Raw genomic sequence first — 18,996 nt, 5'->3', positions numbered from 1 at the left:
ATATCAGTAAGCTCTATTCTTGAATATTTGTAATGTGTAAATTCTAATGTAAAATCTGACAGTATTTCGCATTGGATTCAGGAGACATTTGGTACAATAACTCTATCAGGAAAGATAAAATTTACTAAAGTTATAGTCAGTTCCAGTTTCAAAAGTTAATGATAAAATTTGACAACATAAATGACCCAGCAAAAATAATACAGGACTTAATGTGACGGTTTTTCTTTTTGACAGATGGAATGTGATGATAAGTAAAAACCAATACTGATGTGTGACAAAACAAGAAAGGAAATCATGGGTGAGTGAAGTTTGTTTTTATGAGATCCCTTTTTTTTCTTTTTCTTTTACATACATGATACTTTTAGGTTTCTGTAGACTAATTGTATTTTGTTGTTTTAAACATTCCATGTTTAACTGGCTTTATCATCAGTGTATAATAACCAGACAGCTGAAAATGACTAACTATTTGCTAAATCTGGGCTATGGTAACTGCTTTAGTACAAACATCATCCTCTACTACAGCGGTCCCCAACCCTTTTTGCGCCACGGACCGGTTTAATGTCAGACAATATTTTCACCGACCGGCCTTTAAGGTGTCACGGATAAATACAACATGCTCTCTGGTTGCTATAGTAAAATGCGTAAGCATTTCACATAAACACGGGAAAAGACCCAGGGAAACCAAGTTAACAATAAAAACTCTGAAAAACCCTGAAAACCATAAATTTCACACCTGAGCCTCAACTCTCGGGGCCCGGTACCAAACGACCGGTACCACTGCTCTACTACACCAACTTAACATGACAAAATTAAGTCAGATTAAAACATATTTAGATGTATGCACTTTACATGGACATCTTCACATCTTCACCATATTGTCCTTCTTCCTGGCTTAAGAACTTTTAAATGTTACAGCTTCTTTAGTTGAATAAATACCTACTATATTACCAAAAATATAGTAGGTATTCATTATTATTATTATTATTAATAAAGTATTGTTAATATAGTAGGATTTATTATTAGCTGAAAATGACAAGTTGTGGGGGAATTTTCAAACCATTCTTTTAGGAAAAGGCAATAAAATACTATGAAAACACCTCAATACACATAAAGGTATTATTAGAAAATTGTACATAAAGTTTCAAAAGTAAAAATAATATATATACATAATATACATAATCTTCTGTAAAGCATATATTTGCAGTGGCTGTCCTGTGAGAAAAAAAGATCAGTTGTTTGTAAGCTCAGAATCACAGGCTTACATCTTTTTTTTCCCCACAAAGTGTATTCAAATATTAGTAACAAAAAAAACATCTAAAAAGGCTTGAGCCATGTGTGACATAGTTAGATATCATTATTTACAAGCAGAATATCAATGCACAATGAAGATATAGTGTTGGCAAAAGAGCTCATTAAATCTGCTAAATTCAGACATTCCTATAGATGCTAATCTGACAGTTCTGTATTAGTGCTGCTGTCCCCTCTCCATCATCTTCAAAGTCATCTTCAAACTGCTTCCCCCTGCTCTCAGCCTACCAGGCTGAGCTGTTTCGGGACTTGGGCCACCTGCTGGATAAAGGTACTCCTACAGTTTGGGTGGAGATATTTATCGTCACTGATCTTATTCTCTGGACCTCTATGGGCGATAAAAAAATAAATAAAAACGCCACTACCACAGCCACAGCCAGGCATAGAGTCAAGGATGTTTACAAAAAAAATCTGAAAGTGGAGGTCAGTCTGTCACCTGAGACATCCCCCAGGTCCATTAGCTGCCAGAGATGCATGTGCAGTCAATCCATGGGTGTTAACAACTGTTGCCAGGGATTACAGACTACAGTTTGCAACAAAACTACCCACTTTCAGTGGCGTGGGTTCAGTTGCTACAGGGGAAGCCACAAAGGCTTTAGAGAGCAAAATCTCCTCTCTCTTTAGCCGAGTGGCAATAAGAGGAAATTAATCTAGACTTTTATTCCAGATATTTCCTCATTCTGTCCCATTCTGGATTTACGCTCCCTCAATTCTCATCTCAGAAACTACAAATTTAGAATGTTAACACAAAATGTGCTGTTTTGATCTATTTGATGGAGTGACTGGTTCACATCTACAGAATGATTTCCACATAAGCTTTAGTCCAGCACACAGGAAATTCCTAAGGTTTGTCTTCCAGGGCATAGCCTACAAATATCAAACCCTCCATTTGGGATCGGCCCTTGCCCCAAGGGTTTTCACCAGGTGTGTTGAAGCAGTTCAGAGCAACCATTTGACCTGCTTCAACACACTTGGTGTGTTGAAGCAGGTCAAATGGTTGCTCTGTTTCGCAACAGAAAGCTGGTCTCATTAAGAACTTGTATTTAACTGGGCTGGTAGGCACTGAAAACTGCTGCAGATCTGCTCTCCAGATCTTCTTTATGGAGAATGGGCACTCAATACAGAAATAGTGCACCAGTTGTGCATAGAGGTTTGGCCAGGCGAACCTCTATGCACAGTTCCTGTCTGCAGTTTTTCCCAAATTATAGAAAGGTGGCTCTGTGCCCTAAGCCTACCTTTGTGTCTAAGGTTAGGGAGTCTACCATTGGAGCTATCAGCTTTTCATCCACCGGCCATTTGCTGATTAGAGCCAGAGGCGGCTTAATTCACTTTGTCCTGTCTGCGCATTATGCATTTAGCTAAACAGGACTCAGGGGTTTAGGAAAAGCAACCAATTCTTTGTGTCCTGGGCTCTCATAGAATGAAGCCTATGTCACATCTATGGCACAGGGGCTATTATAAAAGGATGTCTGTGTATGCAGCTTGCCTCTCGCCACATACATAATGCGATTAGGCGGAACGGCGAAAAAATGTTTTAATATACAAGGAATTTCAAAATAAAGAAGCAGTATAATATATTGTCAGTTTTTGTCATAAATAAAAAAAGTTATTGTCACACATATTATTTAACTGATGTTTTTATGCATAGGGTAATTCATGTTTTGTTCTGCTTTTTTGTCCTTTCGCAGCTGACACACCTCAGCAGTCACCCAAGAATTGGACTGAATCTGAAGTAAGCACCTGGCTAAGATCAATTGGAGTGAAGGAACAGTACGTAGAAAAGCTCCATGAAGAAGAAGTAAATGGACAAATCCTACTTGCACTAAATGGGGACTTTCTAAAAACAAAAATCTACATGAAGTCAGGGCCTGCTCATTTGATTATTCAGAGAAGAGATGAGCTTATCAACTCCCAGCAAAAATGTCAAGAAAAGAAAAAAACTACTGGTTCCAAAAGAACTGAGTTTGAGGAAAAGAGGAGTCAGAAATTGGTTCAGTCTCTTTCAACAGTAAGTGATGGTCCTCCAGCACAAACTACAGAGACAGAACAAGATGTCTTTGAGGAGAACCACGCTTCTCAGGAACAATGTGTGTTAATCTCAAAGGAAGACTGTAAACCAAGGCCATTTGATCAAGAAGGGATTGATTTTTTATATGTGAAACACAGCATCCTGCAGCCTGGATCAGGTGCTTTTAATCTGATATCGCCATGCCACGAATTCAAGTCTTTTGCTGTAGCTGCTACATTGGGTCGCACAAGACTCCAAGCTAAGTTTGCCAAAGAGGTTCTTAAATTTGCAGCTGGTTGTATGAATATCAGATCAAATGGCACAATACACTTTGGTGTGATGGACAGCAAGGAGGATGGAGAATATGTGCACGGTGAGATAACTGGTATCCCTGTAACAGACACGGGTATTTATGTCGATGCTTTGGACTATATTGAAAGGAGTTTCAACTCTAACACAGAACACATACGCCAGTGTGTGCGACCGCCAAGGTTCATTGAGGTTATAGATCGACAAAGTACAGAAAAGCGATATGTGGTAGAGGTTGACATTGTGCCATTAATAAGTATTGTCAAGAACAAAGTGTATGCAGTCCATCTGCCAAACTTCAAAGAATCAACAAACAAAGTAGAGTTTGAGAAAGAGATTATTTTGCGAAGAGTGGGTTCAAAAACGGAGCCAGTGAGTGACAAGGACCTAAGTGACTTTTACCAAAGAGTCAAAGATCGTGATGCTCAAAGAGAAGAAGCAGAAAAAAATCATTTCCTTATTGCTCCAGAAGTGTGTCAAGACCTTGGAAGGAAACTCACCACGCTGATGACCAGTGGTAAGAAATCCATTGAAAAGGAAAAATGGTTCATACTCGTAACAAACAAATTCAAACCTGATGACCTTTGTAACATTGACTGGCTGATTAACATGAATATTTTCTGCGTGTTTGACTTTGACCCAGACTCAAAGATATCAGGTCTTTGCAGTAGATACCTTGAGTACCGTGCTGCAAACATGCATTTTTTGCAAAGCTACAGAATATCCACTGGCACAAGCATCAAAGAATTCACAAACCATCTGCATTTATTTGATCAAACTAGTTGGATCTTTTGCAATGGCCGCACTGACTTCAAAGGAAATGAAACTTCATGTGACGAAATGACTTGGATCAAGACAAAAATGATTCAATTTAAAAAATCTGTGTCTTTGATCTGTAACCAGATTTTGCCAAAAGGTACATTCCAGGTCATATTCCTATTAACATCACCAGTTGACAAACCACTCTTGCACACCTTCTATGAGTTTTTCACAGACATGGAAGGCCATGAAGACATCATCTGCATCTGTGAATCAGAGGAAAACTTCCATAAGTGGCAAAGCTTTGCAGAGCATTCATGTGAGAAAGAAGCTGTAGACAATTCCAGTGTTGTTGGAATGAAAATGAGCCACATTAATGCAACTCTGCAACATATACAACCTATGAAAGTGTGTTTCACCAAACACTTGCCGGTCTTTGTGGGAGGAACATGTCGTCTTGAAACACAAGTAGAGGAACAGATGTACTCGCTGGAGATTCTGACGGTCAATCATTGTGATGAAACATGCAAAGAATTCATCAATGAGGAAAAAGAAAACATTGAGCGCCAGTTCTACCATGGTGGGAGAGTGACCTGGTTGAATTTCTGGCTTGCTGAGAACAAATATGCTGGAGACGTCATTGAAAGAGATGCTTATCACAATACTTCCAAACTTCTCAACGATGCCTTGAAATATAATGCAGACCAGACTCCAGTGAATATCATAAACATCTACCATCACCCAGGAAGTGGTGGAAGCACTGTGGCAAGACAAGTGCTGTGGAACAACAGAAAAAGTCTAAGGTGTGCAGTTGTGAAGCCCTCATATCCAGTTTCTGTTGTTGCACAACATGCAGTTGAACTAAGAGAATATGAAGAAAAGGATCCACAGAGATGTCTTCCTGTGCTGCTCCTCACTGAAGACTCAGACAAGGAATATCTAGATGAGCTCAGGTATGAACTAGAGGGTGCCATAAACGAAAAACAAATCCAGTATGGTACTCTATGTTTCATTTTGTTGAGCTGCAGACGCTCCCATGATCCAGAGAAAAAATGCAAGGAGTCTCCTTTACAGAATGTGTCTGTCACTCATAAACTATCTGATCAAGAGAAGAGAACGTTTTCTGGAAAACGGCAGGCACTCGAGGAAAGATATGAACCTCAATTCATTCTGACATTTGTTTTGATGAGTGAAGGATTCAGTGAGGTTTACGTTCATCAGTTTGTGAAACATCTGCTCCAAGACATTGACCGTCACTCTGTTGTCACTCGACTCATTCACTATGTAGCATTGCTGAACACATATGTTCAAAACTCTTTCATCTCTCAATCGCACTGTGAAGCTTTGCTTGCCTTAACGATCCACTTGGAGAGGTTTCGCCACTACGAGTTTGAGAGATCTCCAAGTGATCAGGCTAAGCTAGTCTTCTTGCACCTTCGAGATGACAAGACGCACATTGAATCAATCAGAATCATCCACCCACTTGTTGCAAAAGAAATTCTTCAACAACTTCTGGGACCCCAACAAACTCAAAGCAGTTTGGCGATGGATTTGCTCCACGAGGATGTGCTCTTTGAGCACAGATTTGGAAGCGATGAGTATCTCACAATTTTGAGACAACTTTTCATTCGGAGATCCAGGATAAGCAAAGGAGATAAATATGATAGCTTTTTCTCTCCTTTCATTGAGCATGTGTGTGAAAATGAGAAAAGCCCGGACAAAGCAATTGAGTTGCTCAAGGAAGCATTCGAGCGTTTCCATAATGATCCATTCTTTGCACAACAACTTGCTCGTCTTCATTATACTTATGAAAAGTTTGAAGAGGCTAAACACTGGGCAGAGACAGCAGCTAAACAGCTGCCCAACAACTCTTATATACTTGACACAAAGGGACAGGTATATAAGAAATGGTTCCAAGCAAAATGTAAAGCAATTGAAAATGTACCAAAGACGGTGCAAAACACAGCAGATGCTGTGGAAACTGCACTGAAAGCACTTGAGTGTTTTCAAGAATGTGAGAGAGCAGCTGATGCTGATATGGAAAATGTCAACACTTCAGGATTTTTTCACGAAGTTGAGGTTGGGTGCAGCCTGCTCAAACTGATTTCTTCATTACAAGTGTTTGCAAACAGATCCAATGGCCATGCAGAATGTATGAAGTACCTGTTAACTGATTACATCCCAGAGGAAGTTGAAGATGTTTGGGAACCATTCCATAACCGTTTGAAAAAACTTCACAAGACAATGCAGGATGCATTGGAGTGGATTTCAGAGGACCTGAGTTACTTCCAGACAGACATTGGTACAGATGAAGAAGAAACACCTGAAAGTCCCGAGGAGAAAATAAGCCATCCACTGACATGGCTGGCAAAAAAATCCTCTGAGTATGGAAAGTACTTCAGTGAAGCGTATTCCACTGCAGTCCTACAGCATGGTAAAGCAATCCCAGCCAACCTCACTCCTTTCCAAAAACGCATGATCATCTATCATCTTGGTGGCGGCAATATAACATCCATCCTTTCCAAGCTAACTGATCAGAGGGATGCAGTAAAACTTCTAGAGCATATAATTTCTCTCTACCCCAGTAATCCATTAAAAGCCAAATTCGGTCAAAGGGACATTGTCAATTACATTGTGGCCCATATTTCTCTGAACTGCCTGTCACCGCAAACTCACAAGGTAGCTCATTTGAAAGATCTACAAGCACTTTGTTGTCAGTTTCCATCTGATAAAAGGAAATGTTTGCCAAGTGCCCTGTTCTTGCTTACATTGCTATTCTGGCCAGAGGATGACGACACAGAGCATGAGAAAGAAACCAAATATGAAATTGTACAATCAGCAGTTGAACACCTTGAAAAGGGTTACTGGAGCAAGATGAAAGACATTCCTCAGCGGAAGAGAAGGATTTATAGCCATTTTTTTCTGGGCAATGGGAATGGATTGGACAAGTTTGTTCACAAGAAAAAGTTTGAAAGAATCACCAAGTGGTTCTCAGTCACTGAGAAACGCATGAAGTGGTTTAGTGGTGAGGCATGGAAGATGCCAGAGATTGCCACAATGCTGAAGCGGGTTTCTGGGTGGACTGAAGATCGTGTGGTTTATCTTGAAGGTCCTAAGAAAAAGAAGTTCAATATCCTGCCTCTCTATGTACCTTCAGTGCCTCATAGTAATGAAAACATCACCTTCTACCTGGGGTTCACCTTTAGAGGCCCTGTTGCCTGCAACATCCTTGTGAAAAAGTAGTTGGTTGTCAACTTGCTGAAGCGTGGGCCTAGAATCCAGCTTACTCCAAAGGGAAAGAAAAGATTGTGGATGATGACTGAAAAACCCACAAGCTTTATACTGTTAGTCAGTTGGTCAAAAAACAAAACTTAAAACATGATTATATTCGTGAAGGTATTTAAGGTTCTTAAAAATACAACTGAACTTGCTTTGTTATAATATTGGCCTCACCTAGAAAGCACTTTGGGGTCATTTCAGCTTAAAATTGTTCTTTTTAAGTGTACTATATAAAGGAAAAAAAATTATATATTTACTCTGAATTTACAAATTAATACAAATGTATTCCTTAGCTTGTTAAATGTAATTTTTTAGGGTTCTGGTTGTTTTTGAATTCCTCTGTTTTCCTGTTTGTACTTATAGTTTAGAAGGACTGAAGTTCATACTTGGCTGACCATTTGTACACTGATTTTACAAGGTGTCTTATACATGTTTATGTAAGCAAACCTAACGTGCAACCATTCAGAATGCATAGCAATATCAATGGTTGTCAAATTGTGTTCCATTTTACATTATAAGTGTTCTTAAAACATGTAAAGAAAAAGAGAAAAAATTAATACATTAAACTCTTTTTCCATTTATTCTGTTGTTGATTCTTTGACATTTCTTCTCAATTTGATATCTCCACTCCAGCTTAAAATAAAATTATGATTTAACATTGGAACAACTGTCAGCTTTTAATGCAGACTTAACTGGAAGATGAACTTCCATTACATCAGAGGGTGTGGGACTGATAATTCATGAAGTATGTGAGAAGTTTTGTCTATTGCATGATGCATAAATGCAAAAGTAACATGAAGAACTGTGCACCTTTGAGTTAACTATCTTAGAAAAAATGTGGGTCCTGAAGGAAATCAGAATGGGAAAAATGGAAGTTAGAAGCTGTTAATGTACCAAAAAACAAAATGTATTGCATTTTTTTCATAATCTCTATCAAAGCCTTATCATTCTTGCTTTTTTTGTTTTGTTTTGACTTGGATCAAAACAAAAATGACTTTACTCCGAGAGTCTGTGTCTTTGATCTGTAAACAGATTTTGCCAAAAGGTACATTCCACGTCATATTTCTATTATAATCACCAGTTGAGAAACCACTCTTCCACACCTTCTATGAGTTTTTGACAGACATGGAAGGTCATGAATACATCACCTGCATCTGTGAATCAGAGAAAAACTTCCAGAAATGGCAAAGCTTTGCAGAGGGTTCATGTGGGAAAGAAGCTGTAGACAATTCCAGTGTTGTTGGAATGAAAATGAGTCACATTAATGCAACTCTGCAACATATACAACCTATGAAAGTGTGTTTCACCAAACACTTGCCGGTCTTTGTGGAAGGGACGTGTCTTCTCGAAACACATGTAGAGGAACAGATGTACTCGCTGGAGATTCTGACGGTCAATCATTGTGATGAAACAAGCAAAGACTTCATCAGTGAGAAAAAAGAAAACATCAAACACCAGTTCTGCATTTTTATGTCCTTATAATATATAAAAATAATAATAATGAACTAAATACATTAAACTTCTTTTTTCAGTTTCAGCTTCTACAGTTCTGCTCAAACTAAAAGAATTATTTCACAGTGGAACAAATATCACCTAATAACGCAGACTTAATGGGACAATGCCATTACATCACGGGCTTGAGGAGATACTCAAATTAAAATTTTCTGCATTGAGGAACATTATTCTGTAATTTTTTTATATGTTTTTAAGACTGGTAAATCTCTGGTTTCTATACTTCTGAGAAACTCTGAGATGCTCTTTTTATATTTGTCATGTTACTGCTGCCAGTGAACCTAGTTAGCTGCAAAATGTTTCTCCAGCTTTCTCTTTTCAGTGCCACTTACTTTTCAAGACTTGTGTCGTGCCCATTATGTTATTCTAATTTAAATATTTTGTTTGTTTTCTATGTTTTATTGTGAATAAAATATGAGTTTATGAGATTTGCAAATCATTAAACTTTGTTTTTATACACCTTTTTAATAATGTCCCAATGTTTTCTGGAACTTGGGTTGTAACTGCCACTGCTCATTTGTACAATACAGAAAACAGATTTGGAGGTAAGTTATAATTATTTTATGAAATATAATTAATGTTTTTAATGATAAAAGATAACCATCTGGTTTCTGTTTTTCATCTAAACTATTGCTATTTTGATCACTTTTGTCCCAGTATAGTGATGGGATTTCCGGCTCTTTTTAGAGAACCGGCTCTTTCGGTTCGGCTCACTAAAAAGAGCCGGCTCTTTCGGCTCCGAACCAGCTCTTCAGGTTGTTTTGTTGCTTTAATTAATTTATTATTAACAATAATATTACGCACAAAAGGAATTACTAATGTAAAAAAAAGTGGTTTTATTTATATATGTTTATATATAAATATATGCGGTGGCCCCTAGACAAAACACGTACAAACTCCAAAAAGCACGTACAAACTCCAAAACACATTTCTAGCATGAACTGAACTTCCAAAACAGAGCAATCCTAGATTACTGAAATTACACAATTGAAAGCATGAAAGCATATGTGTATTGTTTGTGTATTTATACACAAGCATTCATATATAGTCAAATAATAAAAATAAAAAAAGTTCATTTACCTGTTATTGCCACATACCAAATCCAGTCGTTGGTACTTGCTGGCTTGTATAGCCACTAGGTAACAAAAGCTCAACACTGCGCCTATCATCCTGGAGCACTTCTGTTGTCTTTTGTACGTGTTTTGGAGTTTGTACGTGTTTTTACATGTTTTGGAGTTTTTACATGTTTTGGAGTTTGTACGTGTTTTTATGTGTTTTGGAGTTTTTACGTGTTTTGGGGTTTTTACGTGTTTTTGAGTTTGTACGTGTTTTGGAGTTTGTACGTGCTTCAGGGTTCGTACGCAGTGTTGGGAAGGTTACTTTTAAAATGTATTCCATTACAGAATACAGAATACATGCCCCAAAATGTATTCTGTAACGTATTCCGTTACGTTACTCAATGACAGTAACGTATTCTGAATACTTTGGATTACTTAATATATTATCATGCTTTTTACAACAACGTGAATGTACTATTGCTGTGTGATTTATTACTGTTACTGAAGGTCCGCGACTCCGAACTGTAGTAAAGGGACCTCTGACTAATACGGCGGGGTCCCTGTCGGCTCGTAGCCGAAAAATAGCTTTACTTTGTTGTGTGGGTCAACTTTTCTTGACAGAGAGACAGAGAGAGGCGTTGAAAGGCTGCTCCAACAGAACTTATTGTTTTCGGAGGAAAACACGAACATGGTGTACAGTCGAGTCTTAATAGCTTACTTACAACTGGGCTCCTCAGGCACTCTTCTTGGCTGCAGTGGTTATTATTATATTTACATGCTTCCAGCTCCCGTTTTTCCTCGATGACAACTCGTACCTTTCCACTCCCCTTTTTCTTCCTCCTCGCGCTCACAGACCCATAACGTGTATGGCAGTCCATTCTCCCTGCAGCACGGACTACACTGCCCATGATGCTACATTCTTTAGAGCTATGCTTGTAGCATTCTGCCTGTTAGCTTAGCACAACAACAACGAAAAGGCGCTCTCTCACCCAGGAAACACACAGTCGCAGAGAGAGAGAGAGAGCGTCGCCCTGTAACCATGGCAACCGTAACGCTGCCGCCTGGAACAACAGAACGTAGCTGTCAAACAAAACCCAAACAGTCCTGACCCGTGACAAAATGAAACAGGAAAGTACCGCAGTGTAATCCATTTATTTCAACAAAGTAACTGTATTCTGAATACCACCTTTTTAAACGGTAACTGTAACGGAATACAGTTACTCATATTTTGTATTTTAAATACGTAACGGCGGTACATGTATTCCGTTACTCCCCAACACTGTTCGTACGTGATTTGAAGTTTGTATGTGCTTTGTCTGTAGGGGCCACCGTAAATATACTTTTATTTATTCACTCCACATAAAATATAATAAATGAATCATATAATACAAAAATCAACTATTCACATTTCAACTTTTAACTATTTTAATTTTCAGCTTTTTCCTTTTACAAATTTAAAGTGAAACAACACAAAACACTGCAAACCATAACACAATTAAATATAAATTATAATATGAAAACAAAAATAACATGCACATCCTCTGTCATATGGACCTGCATGAATAAACTTTCTGAATCCTTTATCATCCGCAACTGAAAATAGTTGTGGATGATTATTATACCTTTCTAATGTGACGTTGTTGTCCCTGGCTCTCTTTCTCTCTCTCTCCCTCCTGCTCTGTTCCTGTGCTACTGAGTGTAGCTACCGCCCCTCCCCCCTCTTCCCAGGGTAAAGCACAAGGCTCGCATGCTGAGTGAAGCGGAAAAAAAGTGCGAGAGAGAGGGTGAGAGAAAGAAAAAAACAAAACAAAAAAAACAAAAAAAAAAAATCCACAGCTCGGGACAAGGAGCCGGCTCGCGTCGTTCACGTCAAAGAACTGGCTCTAAGAGCAATTTCGTTCGCGACCGACCCATCACTATCCCAGTATGCTTGCCCTAGTTTTGCGTTAGCCTTCATGTTGCTGTTTTTGCTATTAATGGTTAACCTAATTCACTGTAGACGTCTTGATTTAATGTGTCGCAACTTCACAACAATGTCTATTTTCCGACACTGCGGATAATTTGATTAGAGGGAACAGATAACCGCTGGACACCGGACTGGGACTGCTACATGTAGCTACATGACCTACTACATACCCTACTACCACTGAATATTTTCATGAAGACAGCGCAAAGTTCATTTAAGGATCCTTAGACTGAGCAATGCACGATGGGTCTGTTGTCTCACTTCACTGTAGCCGTGCTCCTCTTCGCATTTTCTTTATTAGCTTGTTTGTTCATGAACCGCTTTTTCACCAGTGAAGCCCGACTACAGATTGGGTCAGTTCGGGATGAGCAACATGACATCACGGCACATGGACGGCTTGTTTATAATCGGTTTGACTGTGGCAGGGACAAACTGCTCAGCCAGAGCGAGTGTGAGGACAGAGGATGCTGCTACGCCCCTCTGCTTGACTCCGCAGGACCACCCTGGTGCTTTTACCCCCGTGTGTATCCTGGCTATAAAATGGGACCCCTCATACCTACTCCTCGGGGTCAGGGTGCCACACTGACTCGTGCCAGCCCCTCCTACCTCCCCAAAGATATCTCCACTCTAAGACTAGATGACATTCAAGAGACAGCAGACTGTTTCCACCTAACAGTAAGCATTCATCCCCAAACATGTGATCAAGACAACACAGTCAAGGATAATATTTTAATTTTATTTTGCTTTATTTTTATGTTTGAAATAGTCCAACAAATCTATTTTATAAAAGCACGTTTGTCTTGAATGTCCTTGAATTAACCCAGGAATGAATATTTATGCTGACTTTTCCAGTAATTTTCAAATGAAATACACAAATAAAGAGTCCCACCAGTAGGACAGGCACCACAGTTTGAAAAAAAACTGAGTATTGGACCCTCTATTATTTTACATACTTTGTCATTTCAAAGAAAAATAGTTATCAACCTTTTTTTTCTATGAAGTTAAAGGACCCATCATCTCAGCGGTATGAAGTTCATCTGCCAGGCGGTGTTCCTCAGAGCAAAGCCAATACACAGAGTGTCCTCTATACCACTGAATACCAGTCTGACCCATTTGGCTTTATGGTGCGACGGAAATCCAATGGAAGGGTGATGTGAGTAGTTCACTTCATTTTTAATGTATTTGAGGATGGACTATATAGTGAGTTTCATCATAGTGTCAGTCAATAACTTACTCTGATGTAGTCAGCTTGTTCATATTTGCTCTGTTATCTCTGTTCATATTTATCATTTTGTGCTGGTAGTTTTTTCATTTCACTTATATGTTTAAATCACTTTATTTTTTGTTTGTACACATCCTCTGCCTGTTTAGTATGAACACCACAGTTGCTCCTCTGCTGTTTGCTGACCAGTACCTGCAGCTGTCTACCACACTGGCCTCTTCTTTTGTGTCTGGCCTTGGGGAACATTACACCTCTCTCCTCTTGGATCTAAACTGGACTTCCCTGACTCTCTGGAATAGAGACATGGCACCTCATGTGAGTCTATTGCAGTGGTTCAATAACAGTCGTCAAACTCAAAGGTTAGGAGCGCCCCCTTCTGGACCGATACTCAAACGATTTAGACTATATGTCTGGCAGCAGACATTCATATTAAAGAGTCTTTTGTAAGCTTTCTTTATGATGTTGACACTGTCTTTCCCCACAGGCTGATGCCAACCTCTATGGCTCCCACCCATTTTACATAGTACAGGAAGAGGATGGCTTAGCACATGGAGTTTTCCTTCTAAATAGCAATGCAATTGGTACTGAGCTCTCTGATCCAACATCCCACACTTTTTGAATTCACTTTCCATAGAACAGATTCTAGCATCTGATGCCATTTCACTGACTTCCCAAATGTTTCTGTAGAGGTGATTCTACAGCCGACCCCTGCTCTCACCTGGGTGTCCACCGGTGGAATCCTGGATCTCTACATTTTCTTGGGTCCTGACCCTCAAAGTGTTATACGACAGTACCTTCAGATCATTGGTATGCAGCATGAGTTGTCTGGCTGACATTCACTAACACATGTCCATGCAGTAATAAGCATGTATACTTACTACAAGAGATGTGAAGTTTGAAAATAGTAATTTGTAAAAGCATGTGAGCGTTTGTGCATTTGAACGAGTCCTGGGGCATCAGAAAAAGAAGGAATGCATTTATGTGTTTCAGAGTTATCATGTATCTGTCCCCAGGCTATCCTATGATGCCTTCTTATTGGTCGCTGGGCTTTCATCTGTGCCGCTGGGGTTACACGACCACTAATACGACCCGAAAGGTTGCACAAAGCATGCATGATGAAAACTTTCCGATGGTATGAAATTCATAGAAGATTCTCCATCTGTGCATTTGCTTTATACATTTGTTTAAGAAAGTATTCAAAATTTTATTTTTCATTCTAAATTTTCATTTTAGATTGATAACATTAACGATCCATGTGTAACAACAGTAACTCTAATGATAGTTAAAAAATGAATTGAAGGCAGTTTGTCCTCAGTTTTTCATGTTTATGATTTTAATGTTTACTTTTTTAATTATTTGTTTATAAGGTGGCTGATGTGCCAAACTGTCTAACTAAATGAAAATATCTTTAGAAGTCTTAGGCACTCACTGATTTTATGTGGCAGCTGGAGTCTTCATTAAACTGCCTTTTTCCTGAGAATATTTAACCGTTTTCACCAACAGGATGTACAATGGAATGACCTGGATTACGCAAACAAGCGAAGGGTATTCACCTTTGACCCCTGGAGATTCGGGGATCTGCCAGAAATGGTGGAGGAGTTTCACAAGAGAGGCATGAAGTACATCCTTATTCTGGTGTGACATCTTTGTGTTTAAAAGACCTGACAAACTACTATATACATATATACATTTGCATTTGAATTTGATGCAAACAAAACATTTTTGTTCTTGCTTTCACTGGAGCTAAAAGCAGGTATTAACCATATTTTTCCAGTGGAGGGCAGCAAAAATGTCCTAAGTTTTGACTGAGGCTCCTCGTTTATGTTACAGGACCCAGGGATAAGCAGCAGCAGCACCCCAGGAATGTACCCTCCCTTTGATGATGGACTTAAAAGAGATGTCTTTATCAAAAACGCTACAGGGCAAATCCTGATAGGGAAGGTGAGATAGGGTCGGGGTGGGTGGGGGGCAATATGTATGTAGCATTTTTTTTTATCTGAAAATGTGGGGTTGTCATATTCTGTATACGCAGGTTTGGCCAGGCCCAACAGCCTTTCCTGACTTCACGAACCCAGACACCAGACAATGGTGGGAAGACTGCATCAGAGATTTTCACTCTAAAGTTCCTGTAGATGGTCTCTGGATTGTATGTGTACACAGGACAGGGTTGTAATTCACAAATAATGTGCATGACTTTTTTGAAATGTGGACATTTATTATACACTATCAAATAAAAATAGCTTTCCATGTTTTTCTTTCCACACAGGATATGAACGAACCAGCCAGTTTTGTGCAGGGCTCGGTGGAGGGCTGTCCTGACAGTGACCTTGAGAACCCACCATACACACCAAGTAACACATTTAAAAGCACATAAACATTCAGATTTTATGTTGTTTTTTTTTTAAGACAAAATGTTATTCTACAAAACTCTCCGACACACAGGTGTCGTTGGAGGACGGTTAAACTCAGGAACCCTCTGTATGTCGGCTCGGCAGAAGATGTCATTTCACTACAACCTGCACAATCTTTACGGACTCACAGAAGCTTATGCAACACACAGGTTGGGCCAGGATGTGATTAGACACAGTTGCACAGTTAGTTGTTTTGTTGTGGATGAAAGAACGAGTAATAAATATATAGTAACACTTTGTAAACATGATAATTTTATGAAACAGTGATTTTATTGTTGCATAAAAAAGTCAATAATTTGAGATGAAATGACAGAAATCGAATGCTTTTACCACCTGGTTATATAACTTCTCACTTCCTGTGATGTCTTGTAGGATTCAGAATTTGAATTTGGAATAATGGTGCCCAGTGTTACAGATTATGTACATGTAGCTGTTCTTTGTGGGGGGGGGTTTTATCCTGGGGTTTGTTCCCATCCTCAGTGCTTTGCTGAAGATACGGAGGAAGAGACCCTTTGTGCTGTCACGCTCCTCTTTCCCCGGCATCGGACGCTTTTCTGGAGTGTGGACAGGAGATGTCAGGAGTGACTGGGAGCAGCTCAGATTCTCAATTCCTGGTGAGGAAATGTCATTTCTGAAAGGTCACATGAACTGGCTTTTTGAGATCCTCTCATCTCGTAAGAATATTGACCCAAAACATCAGAATTGGAATGTATTTTTGAAGTTACCACAGCTTAATAGTGAATTGACCTAAATGGAGCTTTTGTACCTGTCCCCTCCAGCGGTGCTGCAGTTCAGCCTGTTCGGGGTCCCTCTGGTGGGAGCGGACATATGCGGCTTTGGAGGCAACACCACTGAGGAGTTGTGCGTTCGGTGGATGCAGCTTGGGGCCTTCTACCCATTTATGAGGAACCACAATGACAAGCCCAATGCTGTGAGACACGGACGCTGATACTGGTTATGTTTATGGTCTGTTAATTCAGATGCATGTGCAAACTGTTTAGTGACAGTAACTGTCGGGGGAGTTATATGATGAAGAAGAGGTTTATCCAGCATGTTTTTCTTTTCTCGGGTCATGTAGAGACGTCCATCTGTTTCATCTATTATTGAAAAGGAGTAACTCAATCTCTTCACTGTGTGTGTGTTTGTCTTGTCCCTCAGGCTCAAGAGCCCTATGTGTTTGGGCAGCGGGCCCAGGCAGCCATGCGGAGTGCGCTGTATCTCCGTTACTCCCTACTGCCGTTCCTTTACACACTCTTCCACCATGCACACGCCTCTGCTGAAACTGTGGCCAGACCTCTATTCATGGAGTGTGTGTCCTCTTCATAGCTATTCTTCCCTTACTTTTTTGGTACTCTATTGTAATGCATAAACAAAGCCATTTAGGCCATCTCATTTCACTTTTCATCTTTCTTTTCCTCTTCCCTGTATGTCCATCGCTCTTAGGTTTCCCAATGACCCTAACAGTCGGACCATAGACAAACAGTTCCTGTGGGGGAGTTCACTTCTTATTAGTCCAGTTTTAGAGCAAGGGGCTGTAGAACTGGCTGCATACCTGCCCCCCGCCACTTGGTACAGCCTGCACAATGTGAGTCACTCAGTCATATTCAGCCGTCTCTGACAACACCACTAGAATGTATGAGCCACACAATAATAAATCATGTATGAATCATGTATGAACCATGGAGGGACGTGACATTAGTGTTTACTGGATTTACAACCTTATGTTGTGTTTTGGCCTCTCAAGGGTCAGCCTTTCTACAGTAAAGGGCAGTTCCTGCTCCTGCCAGCTCCTCTGGACACCATCAATGTTCATGTGAGGGAAGGACACATCATTCCCCAGCAGGTGGGTGTTTGTTTTAGGGGGGAAAAAAAGCAAATGTTTGAAGATCTTGATTCTGTTTGGAGACACAATTTACAGGTTTGATGGAAAAACTGATTTTAAAAAGGGCTTGTTAAGTTATGCTTGAGTTCAGTATAAAAGAACAAAGCAAAGCACATCGTTTACTGGATAGTTATTCATTCAGACAATGCAATTTACGGTAGTCGTTATCAGTACATCACTTCACCCTGTGATGCTTTTCTTTATAAGCAATACAGCTCTTTGAAGGAATTATTTCGCTACATGGGAGAAATCTCTTTTCATCCACAGTTTCTATGATCAAATGTTGACCCATTACTGTCACGACTTCCTAGATGAGGTGTTAAAGTTCAAAACTAGCTGAGACACTTGGAAGAAAAGAGGATGTTTTGTAACTTAACATCATATTTTCTTTGATCTTCCCTTTTCTTGCGCAGGAGCCTGCTTTGACAACCACAGCCTCACGCAACAACCCTTTCTTCCTGACTGTGGCGCTGTCAGCGGGCGGCTGGGCCCGGGGCGACTTGTTTTGGGATGATGGCGAGAGCGTCGACACTTTTGAAATGCAAAATTATTGCTACGTTATCTTCTCTGCTGAACAGGTAAGTAGAGATTATTTATATTTCCATATGGAAAGCAGCAGAGACTTTGCTATGCATTGTGATGCACGACTGCTTGATGCAAAAAGTGTGAATGAGGGACAGTGTTTCACACACATCTCTGGCTTTACTTCAGTCTCAGGTTGTGAGTAACCCTCTAAAGCTGAATGGGGCACTGGACAGTCTGGTGCTGGGAGGGCTGCAGGTTTTCGGGGTGCCTTCACCACCTCGCTACATTTTAGCAAATGGGGAGAAAGTCAGGGACTTTACATATCGCACTGACACCAAGGTGAGCTTTTAACCAGCAACATATGAGCCCCACTACTTCCATCATTTCTTTGCCTCAAATAAACTTTTGTCTTTCTCCTCCCTGTCTCTTCTCGTAGGTTTTAGCAGTGACTAGTCTGGCCTTACCCATGTCAGAAGTGTTTACGGTCCAGTGGGTTCTCTAATACACTGAGTTTCATTTAAAAGAAAAAAACACTCATTTTGTGCACCGTAGACTTGCTGCATCTCTTCTTCAAAATTGCCTGGAATTTGGATCAGCAGGTTTGTTGAAAAACAACAACAAAAAAACAAAACAGGACATGATAATATCAAAGCACGGGAGCCACCGTGGTATATCTGGTTTGCATGTCCTAACTGCTACACTCAAAACGGTTTAATGCCTTGAAATGTATTTATTTTTTATAACTATTTTAATTGTT

General features: G+C 39.8%; 2 protein-coding genes across 2 annotated transcripts; both read left to right on the top strand.

Moving 5' to 3' along the window:
- Positions 1-200: 200 nt before the first annotated feature.
- Positions 201-8,304, top strand: LOC146671563 (sterile alpha motif domain-containing protein 9-like). The gene is made up of 2 exons (XM_085403811.1): positions 201-298; positions 2,997-8,304. Exons 1-2 carry the CDS (start codon positions 268-270, stop codon positions 7,625-7,627), a joined length of 4,662 nt encoding a protein of 1,553 aa, XP_085259937.1. The 5' UTR covers positions 201-267; the 3' UTR covers positions 7,628-8,304.
- Positions 8,305-11,563: 3,259 nt separating this feature from the next.
- On the top strand, positions 11,564-18,870 carry gaa (alpha glucosidase). Its single transcript, XM_085403809.1, has 19 exons — positions 11,564-12,874; positions 13,201-13,352; positions 13,571-13,736; positions 13,906-14,002; positions 14,109-14,228; positions 14,435-14,553; positions 14,925-15,056; positions 15,252-15,362; positions 15,454-15,567; positions 15,688-15,772; positions 15,864-15,981; positions 16,313-16,446; positions 16,612-16,763; positions 16,991-17,139; positions 17,276-17,417; positions 17,577-17,675; positions 18,128-18,292; positions 18,426-18,578; positions 18,676-18,870. The coding sequence occupies exons 1-19, from the start codon at positions 12,443-12,445 to the stop codon at positions 18,739-18,741; spliced, it is 2,706 nt and encodes a 901-aa protein (XP_085259935.1). The 5' UTR covers positions 11,564-12,442; the 3' UTR covers positions 18,742-18,870.
- Positions 18,871-18,996: the final 126 nt, after the last annotated feature.

This window comes from Rhamphochromis longiceps, linkage group LG4, assembly GCF_057381845.1.
Source record: "Rhamphochromis longiceps isolate RC_006_pf linkage group LG4, R_longiceps_female_GT1.1, whole genome shotgun sequence".
In the NCBI taxonomy this organism is placed as follows: Eukaryota; Metazoa; Chordata; class Actinopteri; order Cichliformes; family Cichlidae; genus Rhamphochromis; species Rhamphochromis longiceps.
This window is presented reverse-complemented; position numbering and strand designations above follow the sequence as displayed.